At 41.4% G+C, this 25,781-nt stretch overlaps 1 protein-coding gene across 5 annotated transcripts in view; it reads left to right on the top strand.

The window, feature by feature from the left end:
* The window catches only part of LOC122787298 (semaphorin-4D-like), a 2,116,148-nt gene that overhangs the window by 789,242 nt on the left and 1,301,125 nt on the right, over nucleotides 1-25,781 (top strand). For all 5 annotated transcript variants that reach the window (XM_044053927.1, XM_044053928.1, XM_044053925.1 and 2 more), the window contains one exon: nucleotides 20,657-20,756. In XM_044053927.1, the coding sequence (XP_043909862.1) occupies nucleotides 20,657-20,756 (100 nt within the window). The remainder of the gene's footprint in view (nucleotides 1-20,656; nucleotides 20,757-25,781) is intronic.

The raw sequence follows: 25,781 nt of genomic DNA, 5'->3' as shown, positions 1-25,781 counted from the left end.
ATTTTAATTATTTTTATTTTATATTTAATTATACATCTACACTGATATTGTATATTTATGTATGTTGCATATTATTAGACATTATGAATAAATTAAACTAAGCCTACTAATTTGAGAGGAACATAGTACTATCAGGGATGATATATATTTTAAATGTGTTTTTAGATATTTTCAGTAGTATTTGTAGGTAAGGCTGTACATATATTTTTGCACATTCTCTTTTATAATGCATGTGTAGCATATTAAAAGTTTTATTAATTAATGAAGTTTATATGAATCAATTTTATGACAGCTTTTAAAAGAATAGTTTTAATTAATTATTGAATTTTAATTTTTATGAATGTATTCTGGGATGTATCTGTGACTTTAAGCTGATGGACAGCTAATTAATGGAATTTTAAATTTTGGCGTTTTTTTTATATTATATAAAGACTATTGGCAAATGCAGATAATGTTCTGATGAAGTCTACGATACGTAGATGAAAGCGCTAAACCAGTGATTAATTTTTGTGTATGAATAATAGAAAATAAATCGTGGATCGTGACTTATTCACTAGAACAGTTTCTGTGCTTATTGGACTATTGGGTTGTCGAGAGTTCTAGTTTGGCTTTTATAATATCAAAGAACTCATACAAAAATGGAATAAGCTATTTTTTTACCATGGAGGAAAGACTATATATAATTAAACTGATTATATTCCCCAAAATTCTGTATTTTAGACAAGTTTACTTGCTACCTCCACCAAAATCATATTTAAAACAATTTGAAGGGTTAATAATGAAATTCTTATAAAACACAGCGTATCTCCAACTCAGACATACATAAAAAACAAAAAAAGATGTGCTGTAAATGTCACTGCTCACACAAAACATAGTATTAACAACTATTTATTGAGACAAAAATCAAATAAAAATGAACCACTTGGTTAAGCACTTTCATATAACTTGCATAGACTTCATCAGAACATCCTAAGAAGTGGTCCTAATCATTTAAATACAACTCATTATCCAATGGGAATGTTCGTACACTTAAAATTAATTCACATGTTCATTACCTAATGCCTATTTATAATGCTTCCCTCCACATTCACTGAAATGAAATTGCTTTCCATCTCTTTACATTGTATATAAAATACTTTCTATGTAGTCTTTTATGCACTTTGTAACTAAAAATCCGGATATAAAGGCATGGTCTTTTTTCATATTCCCAATAGCATATACACAGAATAATAATATGTTAGGACTCAGTAGCAGTTAAAACAGTAAGAACAGTCTAATTTACTGGCATCAGTTGATAAACACTAATAAAGTACTAATGATAGAGCAAATTATTAGTGAGTTCAACCTTGAAAATGACATGGTTAACACTGCAGGAATTAAGACACAGTTTTAAACCAACAGGTAATAATGCAGAAGTCTGTTAGGGAAAAGGTTCCTAAGTTAATAGAGCAGTTAATGCTAATGGAAGTTCCCACAAAAGGGAAAGGAATTTTATCAGTATTGTACAAATTAGTTAAAGAAACAAGAGTTCATAATAAACAAAATATATGTGGAAATACTATGAAACAGTTAATGGTAAAATGCTAGATGATAAAGATAAAAAAAACTAATTGTTACATCTCCAAACTAACATCTTTATCACTATATTGGCAACTTTTCACATGGCATTTTATACATAGAACATACTTAATACCACACAAATTAGAACTAATATATAATAAAGAAAATAGCTATTGGAGGTGTAAATCGCAATCAATAGCCAATTGGCAACACATGTTCTACAAATGCCATTTACTTAAACAGTATTGGGAATGCATTAACTATTTGTTACAGGCACTGTTCACTGATAATTTTCAACTTACAAAATCTCTAGTTTTGTTGAATACACATGTGCCTTCTTGTGTTCCAAGGCAAAAATATGTAATTTTGTGGACTCTCCTTGCTATTGCAAAGAAAAATATTATACAGAACTGGAAAGCTTTGACTCTTCCCAATTTTAAACATTTCAAGAACATGGTTTTATCAGTCTCGCAGCTGGAATTGAAAACAATCAAGGAAAGAACAGAATGACCTACTTCCCTAAGCATTGCCTGGCAGAAAATAAATCAAGTGCTGGAAACAGAAGACTGTAATAAATTATAATCTTATTCAAAGATGCATTCAAGAAAACAAAGTTTTTCAAGTATAGACATCCTATGTAAATAGTTGGTTTTGTAATGTTTGTTTTTGGAATTGTTTCTCCACTTTAAGCTTTGACTATGTAAATATTTCTTTGATGTATATATGTTTGTTTCTGAAAATCAGTAAAAATTTATTCAGTAAACTGATGGGTTCAGGTCCAGGAATCAGATCCAACCCGGATGCTTCTTCCAGATCATCAGATCTTAGAACTCTTAAGCTCCTCCCTTTACCCATAATGTCCTGCCAACATAACATAACTCAGATCTCGTTTGCCTCCATTAGGTATCAGATGTGGATTTCTAGCTCTCGGGCGTTTTTTTCGGTGGTATTTGGACTTTTCCATTTTGCTGGTGTGTTTGAGTTTATTACTTTTAATATATCACCTTTCTTCTTCCCTGCCATATTTTAGTGTCCGTTACTATTTTTGGTACTTCTGTCATTAAGATTGCTGGTATCCACTTGTAATCTTTCGAGCACTTTGTCTACCATTTTTTGGTAGCGTTTTCCTTCTCTTCCTTGCTCTTAGTCCTTAGAAAAAAAAAAAAAAATCACGAAAACATTCTTTTCTATTTGAATAGATTGTTTTCTTGTAGAATCTTGATGTCCGATAAACCCTCTGAATTTAAAAAGCGTTTCCTGTGGGCATAAGATTCCAAATTCTGATGCCCGCAGGGAATGTGTGTATTGTTTGTGTAAAGCACACATTGATGGTGACTGTGCTGTTTGCTTCAAATTTAATTCTAGGGCCTTGACTAACTGTAAGAACAAACTAATTTTCAAGGTCTGTTACCCACTACATCTTCTTCAGTGGCTAGGACTCAAACTCCCTGTAAAAAGTCAGAGAAATCAAAAGTTGACCCACTGATTAAGGACAGGGAATCCAGAAAAGGTCTCCAGATTTGTCCTGTTCTTGGTCTCCCACATCTGAGTCCCCTGCAGAGTCAGGAAAAAGACGAATCCATCACTTTTGGAGCTGACAACTGAAAAATCTTGGTGGTCTTAGATCCATACCTCACCCCTTCCAACGGATCCAAAGTCATCCAGGCTGTTCTCTCCACTCCTAGAAGAGGTGTCTCAAAGGCATTTTAGGCCTCCTTCCACTACATCCTCTCTATGATCTTCCATATTCCTTTCAGAAGCACATGTGGACAGGATGATGAAGTTCCTCGGGCACAGGTACAGATGGGAAATCTCACGGCTCCGACCCCTTGTGGGCCTGAGAGCTGACACCTGTCCTCTTCACCTATGGTATCTCCTTCAATCCGTTGTCCTTTTTCAGAGCAATTGGATCCAAAATCCCTAGGGGTGTCTATTTCTGATCTGAAGAACGTTTGCTCTTTGACTCCAGTAGTTCCCCTGAGCTGACCAGCACTGAGTGTTTTGGAGCTAGGATGACACTCTGAGTCAGGCCACTGAAGCCAGGTCTGGGGGCTTGAAGTGAACTCTGAAGCTTTAGGAGCTCTCTCTCCCCCTCACCGCCTTGGCTCTGGATAGCTTGGATCCTATTTCCTCCTCAGGTGGAGTGCAGATGGGGTTGCAGGAGCCAGCAATCTGAGAGATTCCAGCTTTGGAGCTGTTGAATTCTGTTTCTCCTAGGCTTTCTGCTTTTGAGGTTGTGGATAGGTTTTCTCTGTCATTAGAGAACAGACTTCCCTGCCCCTTTCAGATCAGACAACCCTGCCTCATACTGTTCTGTATTTTGAGTTTCTCTTCCACTGGGACAGCTAACCTGAGCAAGCCTCCAGCCAATCCATCATGGCACTATCTCTTCAGACATTTTCCCAGAACACCCCACTGAGGAAGTCCCTCAAAAGAGGACATGCAAGAGGAGGCATGTAGATCCCCCCCCCCCCAGGAATCTTTCTCAGAGGACACTGATTTTGATGAGTGGGAGGGGTCCCCCAGATCACCACTTGATGAAGTCTCCTTTGGGACATCCCGGAACTCTTAAAACAAAAAGGTAGTTGGTTTTCCGATATTCCCTATCAGGAGAAATTGGTGTTCATGGAGACTTTTGGGTCTGGCCCATCTACTACTTGGGTGACACACACACCCGCCGGCGATGAGCTCATTGACTTAGTCTCTTGATCGGGTACGGAATGGAACAGTGTCTAATGAGCCTAAAGACCATGTACACTGGAGCAAGGGAGTACCTGCTGATGCCATGGTTGTGGCTGCAACTACAGGAAAGGAACTAGCAGAACAGAGTTCTTCCATCCATCCCCCTAATAAAGAGTCTAGAGTGTTGGACAGATTTGTGAAGCATGTTTATGCCTCCGTGACCTTTGGCCTTAAGTCACTGAATTACTTAGCACATTTTAGGAGACTGCAAAGAGATTTGATCAAGGAGCTTGCCAAATCGATTGATGTGGTTTCATGGAGGGGAGGCAAATATTTGACAACATTAACAGAACATTAGACAATAGAACAAATATAACTGCATTTGGCAGAGTAAGCTCTGACTTTATAAGCAGGGCCATTGAATCATTTACGTTTCCTGAAAAAATTATAAGATTAATCTAATTTAAAGTGGGTGGGGCCCTCTCTGATAATTTCTGCTTGAACGGGGAACCAGGCAGGGGTATCCTCTTTCCCCTTTATTGTTTGCATTAACATTTAGAAACATTGGCAAAGAAAATAAGGGACTCAGAAGTTCAAGGATATAATTGGTATTGTAGTCAAGAAAAGTTGGCTTTATTTGCAGATATTATTTTATACCTGTCACAACGGGAAAGGGACATTACAGTGTTGTGGAGCATTTGGAGACAGTTTCAGATCTTTTCAGGATACAAAACCAATGAAGCTAAAACAAACGTATCAGCAAATTATGTACCCATACACAAATTGGTTTGGGAGTATCCATATTTATGGAGATGTGATAAAATGAAGTATTTAAGAATATGGATTAAAATGATTCTAGTGTGGCAGCTAGGAATATGTGAGAATAGAATTAACAAAAAATAATACAAAATCTGAGAAAATGGAGGTTTTGTTATATGGATACAGATAATACGATGCAAATAGTTAAATTGGTATTTGTCCCTTTAGTCTTGTACACAGGTCAGGCATATCTTATCAACCAGAGAAGTTGTGGATAGTTAATAAAGAGCTGAAAGACTTTATCTGGGAGGGGAATATGGCAAGAGTCAAGTGAGATAAACTGATTCTTTCAGTAGTACAGAGTGGATTGGGTTTACCCAATTCAATGAGTATTTCAGAGCTACACGATTAAGACTCCTATACATAGCACAAGCAGAAAACTATATTTCAGAGTAGAAATGAATGAGGAAATGGGGGGGGGCCTCAAGAAACAAGGAGAGACTGGGATTTTGGATGCAGGTTTTTAAGGAGAATAACTGTAATCATACAGAATATTCTATCCATAAAGTAGCAAAAAGTATTCTAAGGACTAAGCCAACATGGGATTGGTGAAAGAAGATTCTGCCGATAGGGATGACTGCAATTAAGGACATAGACAATAGACAGGAGAGGACTGGAATTTATTGGAGAAAACTGGCAAAAGAATTAATGTATTGGGAGCAAATAACTAGAGAGGGAAAGATGACAGAATGGGAAGAAGCCAAGAATGTATTAGGACTTCAGGTTAGAGATTACCTTCCATGTCAGGGATTGATATCAGAGTATAGGCAAAGAGAAAGAAATAGGGGATCCCAAACAAAAGACCAGCACTGGTAGAGATTTCCTTAGAATCTAGAACAGAAGCTGCCATTAAAAAGGAATAATTAGTAGAGCATATACAATATTGCAGGATATCTACAAGAATCAATCAGAGGAGGTTAAAAAGGATTGGGAAGAGAGATTTGGATAAGCAATTCACAAAGAAACAATGGGAGGAATATATGTATGTTTCCCAAATGTGCAACAACGTCTAGAAGATTTAGGATTTTTGCCTGGAAATGTTTCCATACATATTTCTGTACCGCAAGTAGACTCCAGAGAATTTTTTCTCAGGCACACAGCAAATGTTGGAGATGTGACAGGGAAGAAAAAGATAACTGGGGACATATTTTCTAGGAGTGCTGTGAATTGGCAGAATTTAAGGATTCCCTGCTGAATGTACTGTTGGAGATGCTGGATGGGCAGATTGGTGTGATGAGGGAGATGATTTTTCTGAGCTGTGATACAGAATTGGAGTTACCTAGGTATGGTAAGGCCTTGATGTATCTAATAATGGTGGTTGCCAAAAAGCAATTACTAAAAAATGGAAATCAGAATCTAAACCAACTATACTAGAAGTAGTGAATATAACAACAGAGATAAAACAACTGGAATCGAGATCTTTAGAAAAGGGTAGGAGGAAACTACATGGGAAAAAATGGGTGTTGTGGGAACAATACATGCAAGGGAGGAATAAGGTTTAAAAGGCAGCAGAACTTAAATGAGCTCTGTAATGTCTGACTGAAAAAGATTGGGTAGATTATAAGTGATGTATAAAGTTTGCAGTTGGGAGCGTATCAGTATGGTTTGTGATGTAAAATGCTTGCAACTATGATTTTGTTTGCATGGTTTGTTTTCATTTATATAAATGTATGATTGCCTATGTAGTAAGTGATAGTTTAATAAATATGTTTCTTGAAAAAAAAAAAAAAAGGCAGGAATTGAATATTTTATGTAATGTTGCTTAGGTTATATGATATATAGCAATGTAAATGAAGTAAAATGTTTAATTATAGTGTGATTACTTTTATATGAATGTAAATTTGTCTGTGTCTCAAGTGATAATTCAATAAAGGTGTGTTGGGGAGGGTGGGGGGGGCTTGCCAAATCATTTTTCCGGATCCATACTGTCTGGGGATGAGAACAAAATTTCCTTGCAGCTGGCAACCCTCCAATCTATCTCAAATCCGTCCATGAAGTTGATCTCCCATACCGCGGAAGGTACCTCATGGGCAGTGGGTTCAGGCATTGCCATCAGGAAACATGCCTGGATGTATGTATATGATGATGCGGAACCATTAAAGTCTCTGTTCGTCAGTGTACACTTTGATGGTTCTTTTCTGTTTGGCCCAAAGGTTAAGGAAACACTTTCCAGGTGTGAACAGGAGGGAAAGACCCTATCTGCCATGTATGTACGTTTTTTTTTTACCCCTCAAAGACCCTTCTGTAGGTACCAGTGAAGTGACAGAAAGGTGTAGTTGAAGAAGTCCCAGGGTCCTTTCCAGGATTCATGCATTGATATTTCTCAAGGGGCAGTGGGAGAATTCAACTGGAAGACACTATCCTCATGGCTGAAATAGTCCACAGAACCAGGTGTCTGGAGAGTTTCTCAGATTGTATCAGTGCTCCTGAAGGGAGGCCCGACTGTCCTTCTCTGGATACAGTCAGGGTTGTATAGCCCTGCACCACAGAGCCTGGTTATCTATCTCAAAAGATTAATGGGTGCAGAGGATTATCTCCAGAGATTATACAACACCATTTTAGCCAGTCCCACAGTTATGAAGAACATCCCTGTTGTTCCACCCAGTCAGAGGGAAGCAGCATTTCTAGAAATAAAAAAAGCTGCTAGAAAGAGTCATCCATGAGGTCCCCCCAGACCAGAGGGGGTCCGGAACTTACTCAGGATTTTTCTTCATGCCAAAAAAGATAGAAAGATAGGGGACTTGAGACCAGTCCTGGATATCAGCAAGTTCATAGGTAGGTTCTAGGCTATTGGCCCTAGGGCCTATACAAGCCTAGCCAAAAAGGTACCCTGACTTTCACCACCCAAGAAAATTATTTTCCTGTGTCCCTGTCGAAGTGATCCCCGGGGTGATATATATATCCCAGAAGTTAAATCAGTTTGTTCATTTTTCAAAGTTTCGGATGGTTACGGTTCAGTCCTTTTTGCCTGTGCTGCAAAAGGACGATTGTATGTGCTTGATAGATCTTCAGGATATATACTGTCACATTAAAATGAACAGGCATTCCAGAAGATACTTGTGTTTTGATCAGGAGCCACTCATTATCAGTTCAGAGCACTTCTCTTTGGTCTCACCACAGCCCCCATGCATGGCAGTGGTAGCAGCTCACTTGAGACTGCTGGGATTTTTGTTTCCATATCTAGACAGCTGGCTTCTTGCAGCCCCAGCCAGTTATCAACTACCACAGGCAAGGGACTACTTGCTCCAGTTTTGTTGTTATGTGGGAATAACAGTCAATTACAACAAGTCTCAACTCACCCCAACACAGTGTCTGGAGTTCATAGTTGCTCATTTAGACACAGTCAGATAGCCTCTGTTACCTCCACTCAGATAAACACACTGCAGTCCCAAGTTAAGAAAGTGATTGTTGGCCAGGTTTCACATGAGAATCCTTCAATGGACTCTGTCACTCAATTTTCCATTCTGTAACCTCAATTATCCAGGTCAGTCAAGATCACGCCAGCATGCAAACGATATCTTCTGTGGTGGATTTAATCAAACCAGCTCCACAAAGTCAGTCCCTTTGTTCTTCCCCATCTCAAGGCCACAGTGACCATGGATGCCTCCTAGCTTGAGGGCAGTCCAAGGTATGTGGTACCCTGAAGAGGCCAAGATGTGTGTCAGTGTCCTGGATATGAGATCTGTCACGACATTCTCCCATCTGGGACAATTGCGATACAGACAGACAATATGTCGATAGTCTGGTACATCAGTAAACAAGGGGAACCAGATCTTACCCTCTTTGTCACGAGGCTATGAGTGCAGTCTCTTCCATTCACTCTCTAAGTGCAATGCGCATTCTTGGGAAATCCCATGTGATTGGAGATGCACTAAGCAGGTCCATTCTGATACTTCACAAGTGGTCTCAACATCAGTGCGACGGAGAGAATTTTCCATCAGTGGGCCAGCCATGCTCCAGTGTATTTGCCTCTCCCCTCAACAAGTGCAGCAGGTTCTTTTCCTGATCTCCCCGTGGGGAGGCACTGAGATATGCTGCAGTTCACAACTGCCCCTGCGGTCTACTGTATGCTTTTCCACCCTTACCACTAATTCCCAAATTTCTTCAGAAAGCAGTTCACTTGAAGAGCACAGTTATCCTCACTGCACCTTTCTAGCCTTGTCAGATTTGTTTTTTGTTCCTCTGGCCTTATCTTTTGACATCCACCTTGGATTTTGGATCCAAATCCGACCTACTGTCTCACCCAATAGGCATGACTCATCCAGACATAAAAGGCCTCAAGCTGACTGCATGGTTTCTCCAGTTCCACTGATTGCTAGACAGCACAGGCTCTCCTCCCCAATCTGTCATAACTAGTGTCTTTCGGCTTTTCCCGGTTAGGGGTCGCCACAGCGGAACTCTGGTCCGCCAATGATTGGCAATGCATTTTTACAGTGCCGAGTTTCCAGCCCGACATCCAGCCTTTAAAGAAGGCACACCCATTCACGCACGCACCTACCTGCATGTCTTTAAACGTCACTCGACAGCGGGGAGGACATGCAGACTCTACACAGAAGGCGCTCCAGCCGAGAATCGAATGGGAGAACCTCTTGCTGTGAGGTGACAACGCTAACCGCTGCACCACCGTGGTTCTAATATTTTGCTATATTCCCATAAGGCTTCTACTAGAAAGAATTTTAAGAATAAATGGAAAACATTTGTCTTGTGGGCCCGTAGCAAATACCCCTTTTCAGCACCTTTACCAGCGATGCTTGAATTTGTAGCTTCAATCATTAACAAAGTAGCTAGTTTTTCAACTATTAGAGTTCAGTCGGCTGCCATTTCTAATTTCCACATGGGCGAAAATAACTCTACATTAGCCTCTTCTAAGTTATGCAAGGCCTTTCTCAAGAGAGTTTTTTGCTTAGACCTCCATTAAAAGATGCCTACACCCCCTTAGGATTTAAACGTAATGCTTCAGGCCTTAATTCAGCCAAAGCTGACCTAAAATTTTTATCTTGGACAACCATTTTTCTAGTGGCTATTATGTCTGCTAGAAGAGTATCTGTACTCCAGGGTCTGTCTTTAAAGCCTCTTTATCTAATTTTTCACAAAGACAAGGTGTCATTGTGAACTAATCTATCTTATTTACCTATGGATGCTTCAGAGTCAAATGTTAACCAGGTCATTAATCTCCCAGTTTTCTTTCCAAAGTTTTTAAACAAAGGAGAGTACATATTACATCTTTTGGATTTCTACCTTCATAGAACCAAAGCCTTTAGGAAATCTGACCAGTGATTTGTTTTCTTTTCTCCTGCCAGATTCAGCAATCCATTGTCTAAAGTTCTATTGGCCAAATGGTTGACTCTCTACCAAAACCTCCTAGGGCCCATTTAACAAGATCTGTGGCTGTTTCTTCAGACTTCCTGTCCTGATCATCTTTAGATGATACTTGTGCAGCTGTAGCTTGGGCTAATCCCTGCACTTTAATTGCTCATTACAAATTGGATTTGATTTCTCCAAACGAAGCGGCATTTGGCTCAGCAGTGCTCTGGACTATCCTTCCTTAGGGCTCTCCCAAGGTTACTGTATCTGGGGACTCTACCCATCAGTTGAGGGAAAAATGAAAATGACCTCAAACTAAAAAGTTATATACTCGCCATAACATTTCATCTGTGTTGTCGTTTTTCATTCGTACTGAACTCCCCACCCACCTGCCCTCTCTCCTTTTTGTCTTCTGGACAGAACTAAGAGCTGTATAGATACTACTGTTACTTCTTTGAGCTCCAGCTTGTCTTTTGTTTTCTGCTTGCTATTTCTATTTTTAGTTGTCCTTTTATATCTAGGGGCAGCAAACTCGTTCTGAGGTATGTTAGATTGGCAGGGCGTTATGGGTAAAGGGAGGAGCTCAGCAGTTCTAAGATCCAATGATCTGGTAGAAGTGGCAGTGTCAGATCTGAACCCATCAGATGAAGAATGAAAATGGACAACACTGATAGAACTTTATGGTGAGTACATAACTTTTTATTCTAACAGTTTCATCCACCTTTTTCTTTAATTTCATAGCTTGTTTGTAGTTATCTTTTTTGGTAATAACACGGCTTTTGGCTTTGGCAGCAAAAAAATCAATTAATAAATGTACTTGTGAATCTTTCAGTATAGGACTTCATTGAGAAGAAGCTTGACTGCAGAGCTCTGCAGAAAAAGGGCAATAAGGTGCTTAAATAGACTCCCAATATGGCTGCTCATTGAGTAACAGCTTAAAAAACAATGAGATTCTTTTATTAAATGCTCAACTTCTCTGTCCTTTTTACCCCTATTTACATTCCCTGCTCTGAATAAGCAAAAATACAGCATTTAAAAATTTTTTAAATCTACTGTTTCTCTCCACTAGAACAGTACCTTACCATACTGTGGTGGTTTCACTTTCAAAAAACTTTTATCCCACCCTGGAAAAGCTTACTGCAGTCTCCAGTTCATTGATGTCATCAAACACACTGAATGCAGGTAGTTTTCTGGCCAATTCCCTCCCCAAACTGACATCACCACAACTATTCTAAAAACCCACGTATGCTTTGACATCACAGCACCCTAGTCCTTCCATTACCCATGGAGAAAGTAATGGCTAGAGCAAGTAACCAGTACAAGTCAGGTCTCCTGGTGTGAGCTGTCAATCAATGCAGGTAACAGCTCAAATTTCTCTTGGTACTTTGACAGCTAGGGAAGATAGGTGTGAAGGGAGATGGGAGATGAGTCGAAGTAGTACAATTCAGGCTTCAGAAAAGACTGCAATTTAGCCATTCTAAAAAGCAGCAGCAGTAAAAAGCACTTTGAAAGTCTGTTCTGTGGGATTTGCACTGTTTGTGTTTAAAGTAGTCATTGAACAGCATGAAATGTTACTTAAAACTGAAAGACAGCAGCGACAGGATCAATGCAGCGACAGGAGCTTTAGGAGGAAAGAGGTCTGCATGATGTAATTTTTTTTTTTTTTTTACAGGCAAGCACTGCATTGTGGGATACCTAGAGGCAGACTAAACAATCAAGATCACTTCAAGATGCTAGACCCCATGTGGTCGTACTCAGAAATTGCATTATACATTTTTTAAAAACCTGTAAATAGTCCCAGAGTGGTGTTAAAATGTAGGAAACACCAAACCAAGATGAAATAAATATATTTTTTTGAGTCTGTGGGTGCAGTTCTCCTTTAATTCTAGCTCTCCCAGTGTGAAAACAGAAACTTAGCAGAGAAAGCAAGTAGACCTACATTTCTGGGTAAATTTCAGTAACAGGCAAGTAAGTGCACTGCCTGGATGCCAGGAAAAAAGAAATACAGAGAACATGAAGAAAAATCGGCTACAAAAGATGACAAAACACTGACTGGGAAGAGTACTGCAGCTGTTCAGACAAAAAGCAGTGCTAGCTCCAAACATGACTTCTAGTAACCTAGAGGAATGTATAAGGCAACAGCACACAGACCTGATTAATATAAACAAAATACTGATAGAGTATGTCAACTCAAACAATAAAAGGTTAGAAAAAATGGAGGATGCTTTAAACAGATATTCAGTTAATGTGATAAAACTGCAAAACTCAGAGGTCAAAATGAAGAAAAGGCTGGCTGAATACAAGACTGCACAAGAAGAGATGTTTCAATAAAATAATAGAATTAGAGGACAGAGCACATAGGTAAAACCTGAGATTTTCTGCTGTACCAGAGAAACTGGAAGGGACAGACTGTATTAATTTTATAAAAGCAAAAATAAGCAACTGGACTGGTATTATACAATATGAATTGTTAATTGAAAGGGCACATAGTGTGTATGCTCCGAACCTGGCTACCAGAAAGCAACTTAGACCTTTAATAGTAAAGATGCTATCCTACCAGCATCAGGAGTTGATTCTGACAAAACTCTAGCAGAAGGACAAATTACTAAAAGTGGGAGATACCGAAAGGTTTGTGGAGAATGATTACTCATTGTACATAGCAAAGGGTTTGTGGAGAATGATTACTCATTGTACACCAGGCAGAAGAGGAGCAAATTTGTTCCACTGTTCAGGGAAGGGCGATAAGCAATTGTAAGATTCAAACTGCTATATCCAGCTATTTTCAAAATATTTTTCCCTGGGGGGACAAAATCATTTTTTTAAGAAGTAAGTGTTAAGGAGGAAATACAAAAGTTTGTCCAACAAAAAATGAGCCGTGAAACAAGGAGATTCTGCTGCTTCTGGTAATAAAGACCACGGAGAGACTGTGCCAGTGAAACTTTTTCCCATGTTTCAATGGAAAATACTGGAGAGAAGAAAGGAAGCACGAGAGTTGACTAGAAAAATCTAGAGTACGTTGGAAATGAAGCAGAGAGAGGATGTGGGAGATGAAGATGAACAGGAATAAAACAGTAATTTGGAAATTGGCAAATGTGGGATTACAAGCCAATAATTATATTTGTGAAATATGACAGAGCAAGAACATTTGAAAATATTGCACTTTTTGGGGCTTTGTTGGAATTGTGGGGGACTCTGTTATATATGCCTTCATGTCATTAATGTTTGGCAAAATATTTAGGGAAGGGAAGAAGCGATAGAAAGCTTACTGTAAGTAAAACATTTTTTTCTTAGTACTGTTTCGTAGTGTATGATTTTATCTTCATGCTATAATGTAAAGTTTTCTCAGTTTTTAAGTGTGGCGATACTGTTGTAAACAGGTGCTCATGTTTTTTTCCTCCCTTTTCTTTCTCTCCTTGTTCATTTTTAAGAAATGTAGGCACTGCGATGCAAAACAAAGTCTGGTTAAAAGAGCATGAGAAAAGAAATTAATGTGCTTTTTCTCAGTCTTGCATGGGAGAATGACTGGATTATTGCTCTTAGCGTGATCTAGGAACAAGTTTTAAGAGAAAGCAAGTAAATGAAAAAGAATATTGAACATTATAAGGCTTTTTTTCTAGCAAATAAATGTATGATTAGTAGCAGTTCTTTATCTGGTCCTCATGTCTCTGATAAAGAGAAATTGGCTAATATCTAATAGACAAATTGGCTAGAAAAAAAGAGATTAGTTAGGAGATAATATTCTCTGAAAGCACATTCAGGTGTTTTCCCACCTGGGAGAGCCATAAACATAAGAAGATGCACAAGGCTGCACCATGTGTCTTATTATAAATAATCTTTCTTTTAGGTTAACTCAAGTATGTGAGTGTGACTGTCAGTTTGGGACATTTGCTCCTATTAGGAGGGTAAAACTTCAATATTAGAAGATGTACATAGTTTTGTGTATTAGTGTTAAGTTAATAGGTTATGGGGGCATAACTGGTGTGTGTGTGTGTTTTTTTTTTTTTTTTTTTTTTGAGGACTTTCAGTAAACCAAAAAGCTTTGTAAGATGTGTCATTGACTCTAATGGACATGACAAGAAACAACTGTATAAAAGTCCAGCCTGCCAAACAGTATGTGCATGTAACACAAAAGCTGGAACTAGACATTTAACAAAAATGCTGTAACACATAAAAGGTGGGAATAATAACTTTTTAATACAATGATGCTTTCTGTAATGTCTTTAAATTCATTTTGTCTCATAGATAAATACAAAAAAAGAAAGAAAAGTAAACTGTATTAAACAATATAGAGTGCAAATAGCTATGCTACAGGAGACACACTTGGAAAGAACTGAATATGTGAATTTGATAAATGTTTTCAGGATGGTTATTTGGTGAAATTATGAAATCCAGATACACAGATATGCTGTATCTAGGACTGTTGGTAAGCTTCTATGCCCCAAGCCTTTCTGTGTTGGAGGGAAGCCTTCTAGCTTATCAGTGGGCGTGGTAAACACTATGTAGCCTATCTACCACAATAGTGTTTTCTGGCCCAGAAATTGTAGTTTATTGGACATTTGGTCAGTTTTTCCATCTCTTTCAACTTTGTGATTTAAAAGCCTGCATTTGTGCTCGCTTCCCACCTTCCCTGTAACTAGTTTAGCCCAGATACAGATTTGCTGTATCCAGGACTGTTTGTAAGCTTCTGAGCCCCCAAGCCTTACTGTGTTGGAGGGAAGTCTTCTAGCTGATCAGTGGGAGTGGTAAGCACTAGGTAGCCTATCTGCAACAAGATGCAGATACAGATTCTTAGTTTTAGCACTTGAATTTGCTTATCCGTGTTCAGCACTTGTTCAGAACTAAATAAACTACAAATTACTACAGCACTCACCCTTCCTCATTACCTAGAGGAAAACAGTTTTGGTACTTACTTTCCTCACTTGCTTAGAGAAAAACAGCTCTTGTTCTCACTTGTCTAGAGGAAAATAATTTTTTATTCAGGCATGTCCAAGGGTCAGCTCCCAGTGTTCTCGCCTGTCTATCTGATGAATCTGGGCATCTTGGGGCAATGTAGCAATTGCCTCGTACACAGACAACCCTCTCCTCCTGCCAACCAACACTACAACCTGTGAGAGATGCACTTATCTAGCCAAACTGGAGGTAAAGCTCTCCAACCAAGACTGAACTTGATAGTCAAGAGGAGAAGGTAAACACTTGCACCATACCACACTCATCACATAGTCCCTCTAAACCTACACTACCAAAATCCACACACAGAAACACAAAAACATTTGCGGAGGCTCTCAGTAATAATCTGCTCAAGCAACAGAGACCTCCAAAGCAGAAACGCAAGCAACCTCCCACCACCAACACAGCCCACAGACTGTGTGCCACTCAGCCGCAGTCCATAAGGCAAAACAACGTATCCAACACACTAGTCATACCTGACTCTACAGTCAGGTACACTGATGTCCCACTCACCAGGCTAAACAAGGAGAAGGTCACTGTCAGCTGCCTGTTGGGTGCCAGGATCTGCCCCATAACTCCCATAACTCACGCACTCAGGTCACTTCACAAGTACAAATATGACTTTTGTGATTGTCCATGTTGGTGTGAATGACCTGAGACGTACCTCCCTGAACTACATGAAAAAATACATGGAAGAACTCTCCGATCTTGTAGCCCAGGCAAATATGACCTTAGCCCTGAGTAGAATCCTGCCATCACCCAGAATGATACGGCAGTACAAGGACAACATGATTAACTTCAACAATTGGCTAAGCTTTTGGTGTCATTCTAAGGGGATCCAGTATCCGTCTGCGTGGGACGACATGGTCGACAGACCACGATGCTTTGCCAGAGATGGCCTGCACCTGTCACCCCTGGGATTCCGGATACTGGCAAAGGTTTTTGCCGCCCCTATAGTGCCTTTTTTTAGGCAAGGGTCAAATGACAAATTCACCACCATAACAGGAACAGGCAAGCAAAAACTGAGGGTAATGCTACTCAATGCTAGAAGTCTAAATCTCAAAATGCACTCATTCGAGGCACTCCTTAAAATGGAGAACATCAATGTCTGTGCAGTGACTGAGAGTTGGTTCAAGGCTCCAGTGAGGACCCCAGCATTAGCAGGCTTTAACTCATACCACACTTTTCGGCCATCTAACCTGGACCGCAACACCAAAGGCGGAGGTGTGTCCATATTCATTAAGGATATCCACACCTCCAGGCTAGTTGCTCAGCATAATGCAGCCGAGGTTATCCAAATGCAACTAACTCTGGGCAAAACTGCAATCCAAATTGTAGCTTGCTACAGATCCCCATCATGCCCCAGGATTCCCACCCCTCTTTTCTTGATATACTGGAAAATATTAGGGTTCAACCACACACCCTAATATTAGGCGATTTCAACTACCCCACCATTAACTGGGAAAACTCATACTCCAACACCTTCGCTCAGCACTTTCTGGAATTCATAAATTCCAATGCCCTGGATCAACTTATCCACACCCCCACCAGGGGTAACAACATCCTAGACCTAGTCATTAGCAACATGAGTGACCAGTGTTCCACACCTGAAGTCAAGTCCTCTTTGGTCAGATCCGACCATAAACTAATCATCCTAGAAATCCACATCCCGCCCCCACCCCCCATTAAGGAAACCATGGTAAAAAATTTCTCCAAAGCCAACTTCATGCTTCTTAAGACAGAAGTGGTGAACTTCATGACACCCATGCAGATGTACAATACAGTTATGACTGCTGAATCCTACACAAATGCACTCTATAAGCACTTACACAAGTGCATGGATCGTGCTATCCCAAACAGAACCAAGACGCTATCCTCTAAAAAAAGGAAGCCAATCTGGTGGTCCCCTGCCATAAACAAACTCTACAACAGAAGGAAGAAATTGTTACAAAAGAGTAAAATCCCATGAGTGGAGGAGCTCCCTGGTCAGCCTCAGCAAGAAGCTGAGATCCCTTATAAGATCCTCCAAAGCTAGCTATGAAAACAAGATTGCCACTAATTTCTATAGCTATGTCAAGAATCTCAATGGCAACACCCAGATCTGCTTTGAGTTACAGCACAATGGCACAAAAGTTACAGAACCAACTGATATTGCCAACATCCTGGTAGATAGGTTCAGTGCTAACTTTACCCCCCTCTCACCCCCTACAGGGCCCATATCTATACAGGAAGAATGCAGAGTCCCTGTAATCACAACTTCACAGGTAAAAGCAGCACACTCTAAAGCCAAAAACACAGCATCCATGGGACTGAACGACATCCCAGGCTGCGTTTTACACTAACTTCAGAACAAACTAGCTCCCCACCTAAGCACCATGTTCAATCATAGCCTCACGTCAGGCTTTGTGCCCAAACAGTTATCCTACTCCACAAAGGGGGATCCTGGGAACTATCGCCCTGTTAGCCTGACGAGCTTGGTCTGCAAGGCCATGGAACATATCATCATGGAATTCATAAAGACATTGGTAACCTCCAAACTCTGGACCCCACCCAGTTCGGGTTTGTGAAAGGCAGATCTTGCCTCCTGAACCTGGTCGACTACTTTGAGGCAGTCACCAAAGCCGTAGACGAGGGTAAGGTGGTTCACACAGCCTATCTTGACCTCGCCAAGGCTTTCGACACCATCCCCCACTTTGCAATTATAGCTAAACTCACTAAACTAGGTATAAATCCCTATGTCACAAGATGGGTTGGCAACTGGCTCACTGACGGAACCCACACTGTAAAAGTTGCACACTCCAAATCTGACTTCAAACCAGTGACAAGTGGAGTACCACAGGGTTCAGTCCTGGGACCTCTCTTGTTTGGTATCTACTTTTCTGAAGTACAGGCTAACACAGAAGGCCTCTGGCTAACGAAGTTCACAGATGACTGCAAACTAGGAGCTATAGTAGAGTCCCCAAATGAAGTGGACATCCTACAAAAGGGCCTCACTGAGACAGATGCTTGGTGTCAGAGCCATGGCCTCAAGCTCAATGCCAAAAATGCATTATCACCTTTGGTAAAAACTCTGTACCCATGAACTGCCACATAGGCGGCAGTCTTCTTAACACCGAATGTGTGATGAGACCTTGGGACTCAGTTGGACAGTAGTCTCTCCTTTGATAATCACATTACCACAGTAGTCAGGAAATCCTTCTACATGGCATACCTCATCACAAAAGGGTTCTCATCCAGGAAAAAAGAGGTCATTGTTCTCCTCTACTCGACACTCATTAGACCCATTATAGAGTACAACACCCCTTTTGGAATGTACCTCACAACACATCTGCAGCAGCTGGAAAGGCCACAGAAGTACCTTACAAAGAGAATTACTGGCCTCAAACAGATGCCTTATACTGATCGTCTCAAAAAAACTCCAGCTTTACTCTGTAGCATATCGCCTACTCAGAGGTGATCTCTGCCTAACATATAAAGCTATGTCAATCCCAGAGCTGTTGGACATGCTACACCTAAAGAAATCCCAATCTGTCCGAGCTACATGCTCTAGGGACCTAAACCTTGTCACCACAATAAATAGGACTTGCTGGAGGGATAGATTCCTGTCCCAGAGACTTCCCGTACTCTGGAATAAGCTACCCATCTATGTCAAGCAAAGTTCCTCATTAACGGTCTTCAAGAAAAATCTTGATGAGTGGATGGGAAATAGGAAATACACCCCGGGGATCACTTCTGTGGCTCTGCTCAACAGGGGCACAGGAAATTAACTTGCTTGGGTTGGCGTAAGCCAGGGAACTTTGTTGGCTAGGCTTACTTAGGCCCGCGGGCCTAGTTGATCAGAGGAGGCATAATCCTCCTCTTGTCTAGGCCTTTTGTCTGGGGGGGGGGGGGGGTTGGGAACCCCTGGTCAAAGAAATCAAATCTTCAGCCATTTTAAGCATCTGTTTCTTAGGCATGGGGGATTGTACTGGAGACTGATGAGCAGTCTTTTTTGGTTTTAGAGGAGTCTTTTGCTTAGCATAAGATCTTATGGTGAGAGTAGTCTGTCTGAAGACACCTTCTGAAACCGAAGGTGTTTCCACGGCACCGGCTTCTCCTTCTGCAATGTTGTTGGTAGGGCCTATAGAAAAAGCTGCACCGGCCTAGTACTCTCTGCTTGAGAATCCAAAGCAGTCTGGGGTTCCAATTTTGCGGTCGCCAGGGGCTGCGTAGGCGCCTCACTAAAAAACGGAGAACCGGCGACCAGCCCAGCCGAGGCCTCGGAGTCTGGCTTGGATCTAGGCTGCCTGTCTTTATCTTTGCGTTTTTTTATGCACGCCGGTAGTCGGTTGCTCCGACGGCATAGTGTAATTAAATTTCCTACCGAAGTAGTGTTGTGCGAAATCAAAGCGTCGCTTTATAGCTCGCTTATTGAACCTAGCACAAAACCGACAACCAGTGACGTCGTGGTCTGGGCCTAGGCAAGGAATACAATAAGAATGAAAGTTCTTATGAGGTATTTACTTCCCACAAGAAATGCAATTGTTAACTTTTTCTGACATCGGACTGAGGCAAGAAAAGGTTTCCCAATGGGGTACTTAGCTTTGAAGACTTCGGACTGAAATTCGATTCAAAAATCTCAGGTGTCGGCCGACCGGCACTTGCGAACTGCTTCTGCTTCAGGCACCGCGTGGCAAGAAAGACTGAAGAAAATGGCGTCGGATGCCTCTTATATACCCCTGGCGCACTGACGTCAGGGAAGAAGCGACAGCAACCGAAGCCGGACCAAGACTTTGGAATTCAGGCCGACTGCGGGATCGCCTGACGACAGGATAACCCAAGTGTGATGACTGCAGCAGGGTATACACTCGAACATCTACATTTATGGTAGGTACTAAACTGTACTTTACTAGAAATTGGAAATCAAGGTTTAAAGCAACCATACTAAAAGTAGTGAATAAAGTAACAAGAATAGAAAGAATGGAAGTTGGATCTTTAGAAAAGGGTAGGAGCAAATTATATAGAAAAAATGGGAATTGGAATAATACATGCATAATAATGTTTTAGACGAGGAACAAAGTTAAAGGGGAGGCAGGAATTGAATGAGCTGCGTAATGTTCGATTGAGAATGACTGTATAGAAGACAGTATGTGATGTATAATATTTGCAATAGAAAATGTCAATATGGTTTGTTTTCATTCATATAAATGTATGATCATCTATGTCATAAGTGATAATTCAGAATAGATGAACTACAATGAAAAGGTGCTTAATGTTTTTATTTTTTATTTACAGCTTTCACATATACGTTAAGTATTTACCATACTGATATCAGTATTGTGTTCCTTTGAAACAATCAAAACAGGTTATTGTTGATGGACAGATACAGCTTCTAGGAAGACGTGAAGAAGGCAAAGGAAAGTGCCCTTATGACCCTGCTGAAAGATATGCTTCAGTTATGGCTGGTAAGCAGTTTTTTACATCTAAAGCTGCATCTGGATCATAAAATGTTAGTGCTTCATATTTAATCACTTTAATACTCTGTAAGTCCAGTCTTTCATTCTTAGATGCCTTGTGATGCTACAAGCATTACTTCAGAACTTATAGTAAGCCCAGAACATGCAGTATGTATTGAAATAAATGATAGATGACAGTAAAGAAGCTAGAGAAAAACTTGAATAATTTTAAATCTGATGTCATTTTCATTCATTCCTCAAAGAATGGGTCTCGGATCTGACTCGGCCACTTTTCTTCCATACTTTTTGATATGACTCTCAAGCTTCTCCCTTTACCTAGAAGACCCCTTACTGCTGTATTACCTCAGATCTTGTTTGTCGCTCTAACAGTTTGGACGTGGATCGCACTGTCTTGAGCTCTGGGTTGTGTTGTACAGGTTTTACACGAGTAAAAATAAAATGCATTTCTCTTTCTACTCTTTCTGATTTTTGCTATTCCTTCTACCCATTTTCAGGTATCACCTGTTTTACCATTGTTGGTAACCATTTTACTATTGTCTTTCATACCCGCTTTTTAGGGGTAGTTATCTAATTACCATTGTTGGTAATTTTTCTTTTTCTGTATCTTTCTCCCTTTGTTATCTTTAAAAAATCCTTCTCTTGTCTACATCCTTAACATGGCTGAAAAACCAACAGGATTTAAGAAGTGCACTTCTTGCAGACATAAGATACCCAATTCTGATGCCCATAGACAGTGCTTTATTGTTTAGGCCCATGTCACTTGGATTCTTCTTGTCAAATCTGTGCAGGGTTCAATTCCAGAGCTATCAGCGATAAGCACAAACCTGCTTTCAGCTTCTGCTCCTCCTCCTCCTTTTGCTTTTGTCTCGGGCTCAACCCCCCACCAAAAGTCAAAATCATCTTTGGAGCACAGGAAACACTGCCCATTCTCCTAAATCTGCTTTGCATCGGAGCTGCTTGATAAGCTTCTTAAGCACTCAGATCTAACATCTTCAGTTCTGACATCTTCAGAACTGACGTTAAGAGTCTCGAAGTCCCTTCAGCCCTGAAGCCCTCCTTTCTCTTCGTATCCAATTTCACCATGGCTCTGATCATCCTTTTTACAGGAAACTCTCAGGAAGTTATCTTGTCTTCTTCTGTCAGTTCTTCTCAGTCTTTTCGAAGCAGATGTGGATAGGATGATGAAGTTTTTTAGAGCTCCGGTCCAGATGGCTGTCCTACTGGCTCCATCTCCTATCGGATTTGTGAGCCTTCAACCTATTTTCCATCCCATCCTTTCTCCTACTGCAATCTGACCAGCAATTTCGGAGTGGTCATATCTGAGAAACCTGAGATTTGAAGCTTCAGATTTGAAGAGAGCTTGTTCTTTGACTCTGACTGTGTCCCTGACCCATTTGGCACAGACCCCCCTTGAGCAGGAAGAATCTCAAAGCTGACGCATCGGCTCTGGATCCAGGGGGATCATTTCCTCTCAGAGCCATGGCACCAGACTGCTTGGGTCTGACTCCACCCTCACAGCAGAAATTCAAGAAGGATTGGAGCTCAACAGCACTGGGGTTACAGGTCTGGTGAGGTTGGGTATGGCTTCTCCCAGTCCCTCTGCCTTCGAGGTGGTAGTGAGGGTGTTCTACCATCTGAGAACTCTTTCAGCTTTTACTTCTTTGGATCCTAACCTTATCCCCCTTTCAGATCCAGTTTCTGAGCCTCATCTGCATATTCCGCAGGGGTATCCAGTACCTACGAGCTTCCAGGCATCCCAGTTCAGGAACTTCCTGTTTCTTCTGACACCTCAGCAGATCATCCCACTGAAGAGTAAGAGGAGGCACTCAGACTTCCCCCAGGAATCTCAAACCGAAGACACTGATTTTGATGAAGGGGAAGGGTCCCCCAGATCACCACCAGAATATGGCTCCCTTTGGAGACATTCTAGAGATCCTTCAGCAGAAAGGTGATTGGTCCTCAGAACCCCCTTCCTAGAAGAAGTTGTTCTTAGAAGCCTTTGGGTCTGACCCATCTATGTCTTGACCCCCCCCCCCCAAACAAATGATCTTATCTCCCGCTAGGCTTGGAAGGAGCCAGACACCGTAGAACCAGTCCCCCGTCATCCAGACAAGATGCTAGCGTCACCCAAAGACAGATTGTTTGGAGTAAGGGAATTCTTGTGGATGTCATTGTGGTGGCAACAGCCACAAAAAGGAGCTAGCTGAACAGAGCTCCACTGTCCATCCTGCTAAGAGAGAGTCCAGGAGGTCGGATAAGTTTGGAAAGTGTTTATGCGTCAGTGACCTTTGGCTTGCGGTCACTTAATGATTTGACACAGTTTACTAGACTACAGAGGGCCTTTGTTAAGAAACTCTCTAAGTCTACCCCTGGGAGCATGTCGGCAGAGGAACCGAGGGTTTTTCCCTCACAGCTAGCCACCCTTCACTCTATATCTAATGCGTCCATGAGGTTAACCTCTCATGCAGGTGAAGATTCCTCACTGGCTGGAGGTTCAGGCATAACCGTCAAGATGGATGCACTTGCGTGATTTTGTGGTGCCCTTTAAGTCTTCTTTCATCAGTGCTCCTTTTGGTGGATGATCTTTGTTTGCTCCACTGTTAAAGGCACACTTTCCTGTAGTAGGCAAGATGGAAAGACCTTGTCTGCCATGGGAATCCATTTTTCTACCTTGCAGAGATCCTTTTGTAGGAATCAGCACAATGATAAAAAGATGTGGTTACGAAAATCTCAAGGACCTTTTCAGGACTCGTGAGGGGAAATTTCTTCCAGGGGCAAAGGGAGAAATTCCAATGGAAGACTCAATGTTCATCATGTTTCACTGTTGCAGTCATGACTGTAGGGTTCTCCCCTGCTGGCAGGCAGTCCTCGGTCGGCCAGAATCCCAAAGTCTGGGTCTGGTGTCGGCTGTTCAGCCATGCTCCCTGATGTCAGAGCGCCAGGAGTACAAAGCTGACAGCCGACGCCATGTTCTCCAGTCTTTCTTGCCGTGCGGTGATAGCAGTTCACAGTGCCGGTCAGTTGACTCCTGACAATCTTTTCTGAACAAACTTCAGTCCGAAGACTTTCTTCTCCTACTCAAAGCTAAGTACCCTGTTGGGGAAACTTTTTTCTTGCTCCAGTCCGATGTCAGAAAAAGTTAATTGTATTTCATGTGGGAAGCAAATACCTCATAAGGATTTTCATTCTTACTGTATTCCTTGCTTAGGCCTTGACCACGACGTAGCTAGTTGTCGGTTTTGTGCTAGATTCAATCAACGTACAATTAAACGAAGATATGATTTTGCATTTCATTACTTCGGTAGGCGTTTTAATTACAAAATGTCATTGGATACGGTTCCTGCTACCGGAGTTCACAAACGACGCAAGGACAAAGACAGTCCTCCGAGGTCCAAATCTGACGATATCGTACAAGCAGAGCCAGCTTCAGGTTCGGCCGTCATCAGTGAGGCGCTTTTGCAGCCCCTGTCGTCGGCCATTTCGAAACCGATGGCCGAAACGGACTCCCACGAGGAGCCAACTAGGCCTTTGAATATTTCTGTTGCAGGACCTTCGGACAATGCTCCTTCGGATGGGTACAGAGCCGCTGTGCAGATACCGGCTTCCGAAGGGGTTTTCAGGTCTACTCAGCTTCTAATAAAGGCAAAGCCAAAGACAAAGGCAAAGACTCCTTCCAAATCAAAGACTGCAACACAGGCCTCTTCTGATCCGGCTCCCAAGTCACAGAAACAGTTACTTAAGATGGCGGAGGACTTACTTACTATGATTAGGGTTTCACATCCCCCTCCAGACAAAAGGCCAAAGCAGGAAGTTTATTATGACTCCTCTGATCAGGCTTCTGTTTCTTCAGTTTCTTCTTCTGACCAGGAATATTTTTTCCCTCCTTATGAGGATTCTGATGCTGAGGAATCCATACCTTCGGCTTCTCCCCCTGAGGATTTCTCTTTTGGGGAAACTTTGGATGAAATGAGGGAACATTTCCACTGGGAAGGGCAGGAGTACTCAGAATCTAAGAAAAGACTAAGGGATTTTCTTCTTCTTCCCCAACATAGACCCCTGGCTATTCCTCCTATTTTGGATATTGTGGATGATGCTTTTTCGGAGGCTAACTTAACCCCTGACTCTCTTCCTCCAGCTCCTGTTAAGCCTGACAGATATTACAGGGTTCCTGATTCCCACCAGTTTTTATACAAGAACCGTACTGCTGACCCTGAAACCATTTCTCAGGGTCCTAAGGGAGTTAAGGCCGCTTCTGCTACAAAAACCATTCCTACTGAGAAGGATTCCAGATCTTTAGAAAGATGGGGCAAAAAAGTGTACACTTCTGCTACTTTATCTATTAGGGCTTTAAACTGTCAGTTTCATATGCTGAAATACCAGCAATTTCTCCTGTCTGTTTTAAAACAAAAGCTAACCTCCATTTCCGCCTGTGCAGATAAGGAATTACATGACTTAATGCATGCCACTGAACAAGTTGGGAAGCATGGTTTACACTGTGGATTTGATGCCTTGGAGGCTTCTTGTAGGGCTGCTTCCGCTGGCACAGTAATTAGAAGGCATACATGGTTAAAGGAACAAAATTTGCCAGATCAAGTAAAAGCTAAATTATTGGATGCCCCTGTTCAGCATAATGTTTTGTTTGGATCTAAAGCTGAAGAGGTGATTAAAAAGATGGAGGACAAGGCAAAAAATCCATGCAAACAGTTAAAGATTTCTTACAAGTACAGCCACCCAGATTTAATAGGAATTGGCCTACAAAAAATTGGTCCTTTCCCAACTCAGACAGGCCTCAGAGGGGTAGATACAGATGCTCACGAGGAAGGCCTCAAACACAAGCCTCTTATAGACCACTACAGTGGACTGCTTCCACCCCTAGGGGAGGAGAGGACAGGTCGCAAGCTCATAGGAAACAGACTCAATGACTTCCTCTGTTGGGCTGCAGGAACGTCTTGCCTGGAAGCCCCTCTCGGAGGAAAACTTGCTCTTTTTCACCTAAATTGGACTCATATAACC

The sequence above is a fragment of the Protopterus annectens genome, chromosome 13.part0, assembly GCF_019279795.1.
Source record: "Protopterus annectens isolate FY-2018-M chromosome 13.part0, PAN1.0, whole genome shotgun sequence".
Lineage (NCBI taxonomy): Eukaryota > Metazoa > Chordata > Ceratodontiformes > Protopteridae > Protopterus > Protopterus annectens.
This window is presented reverse-complemented; position numbering and strand designations above follow the sequence as displayed.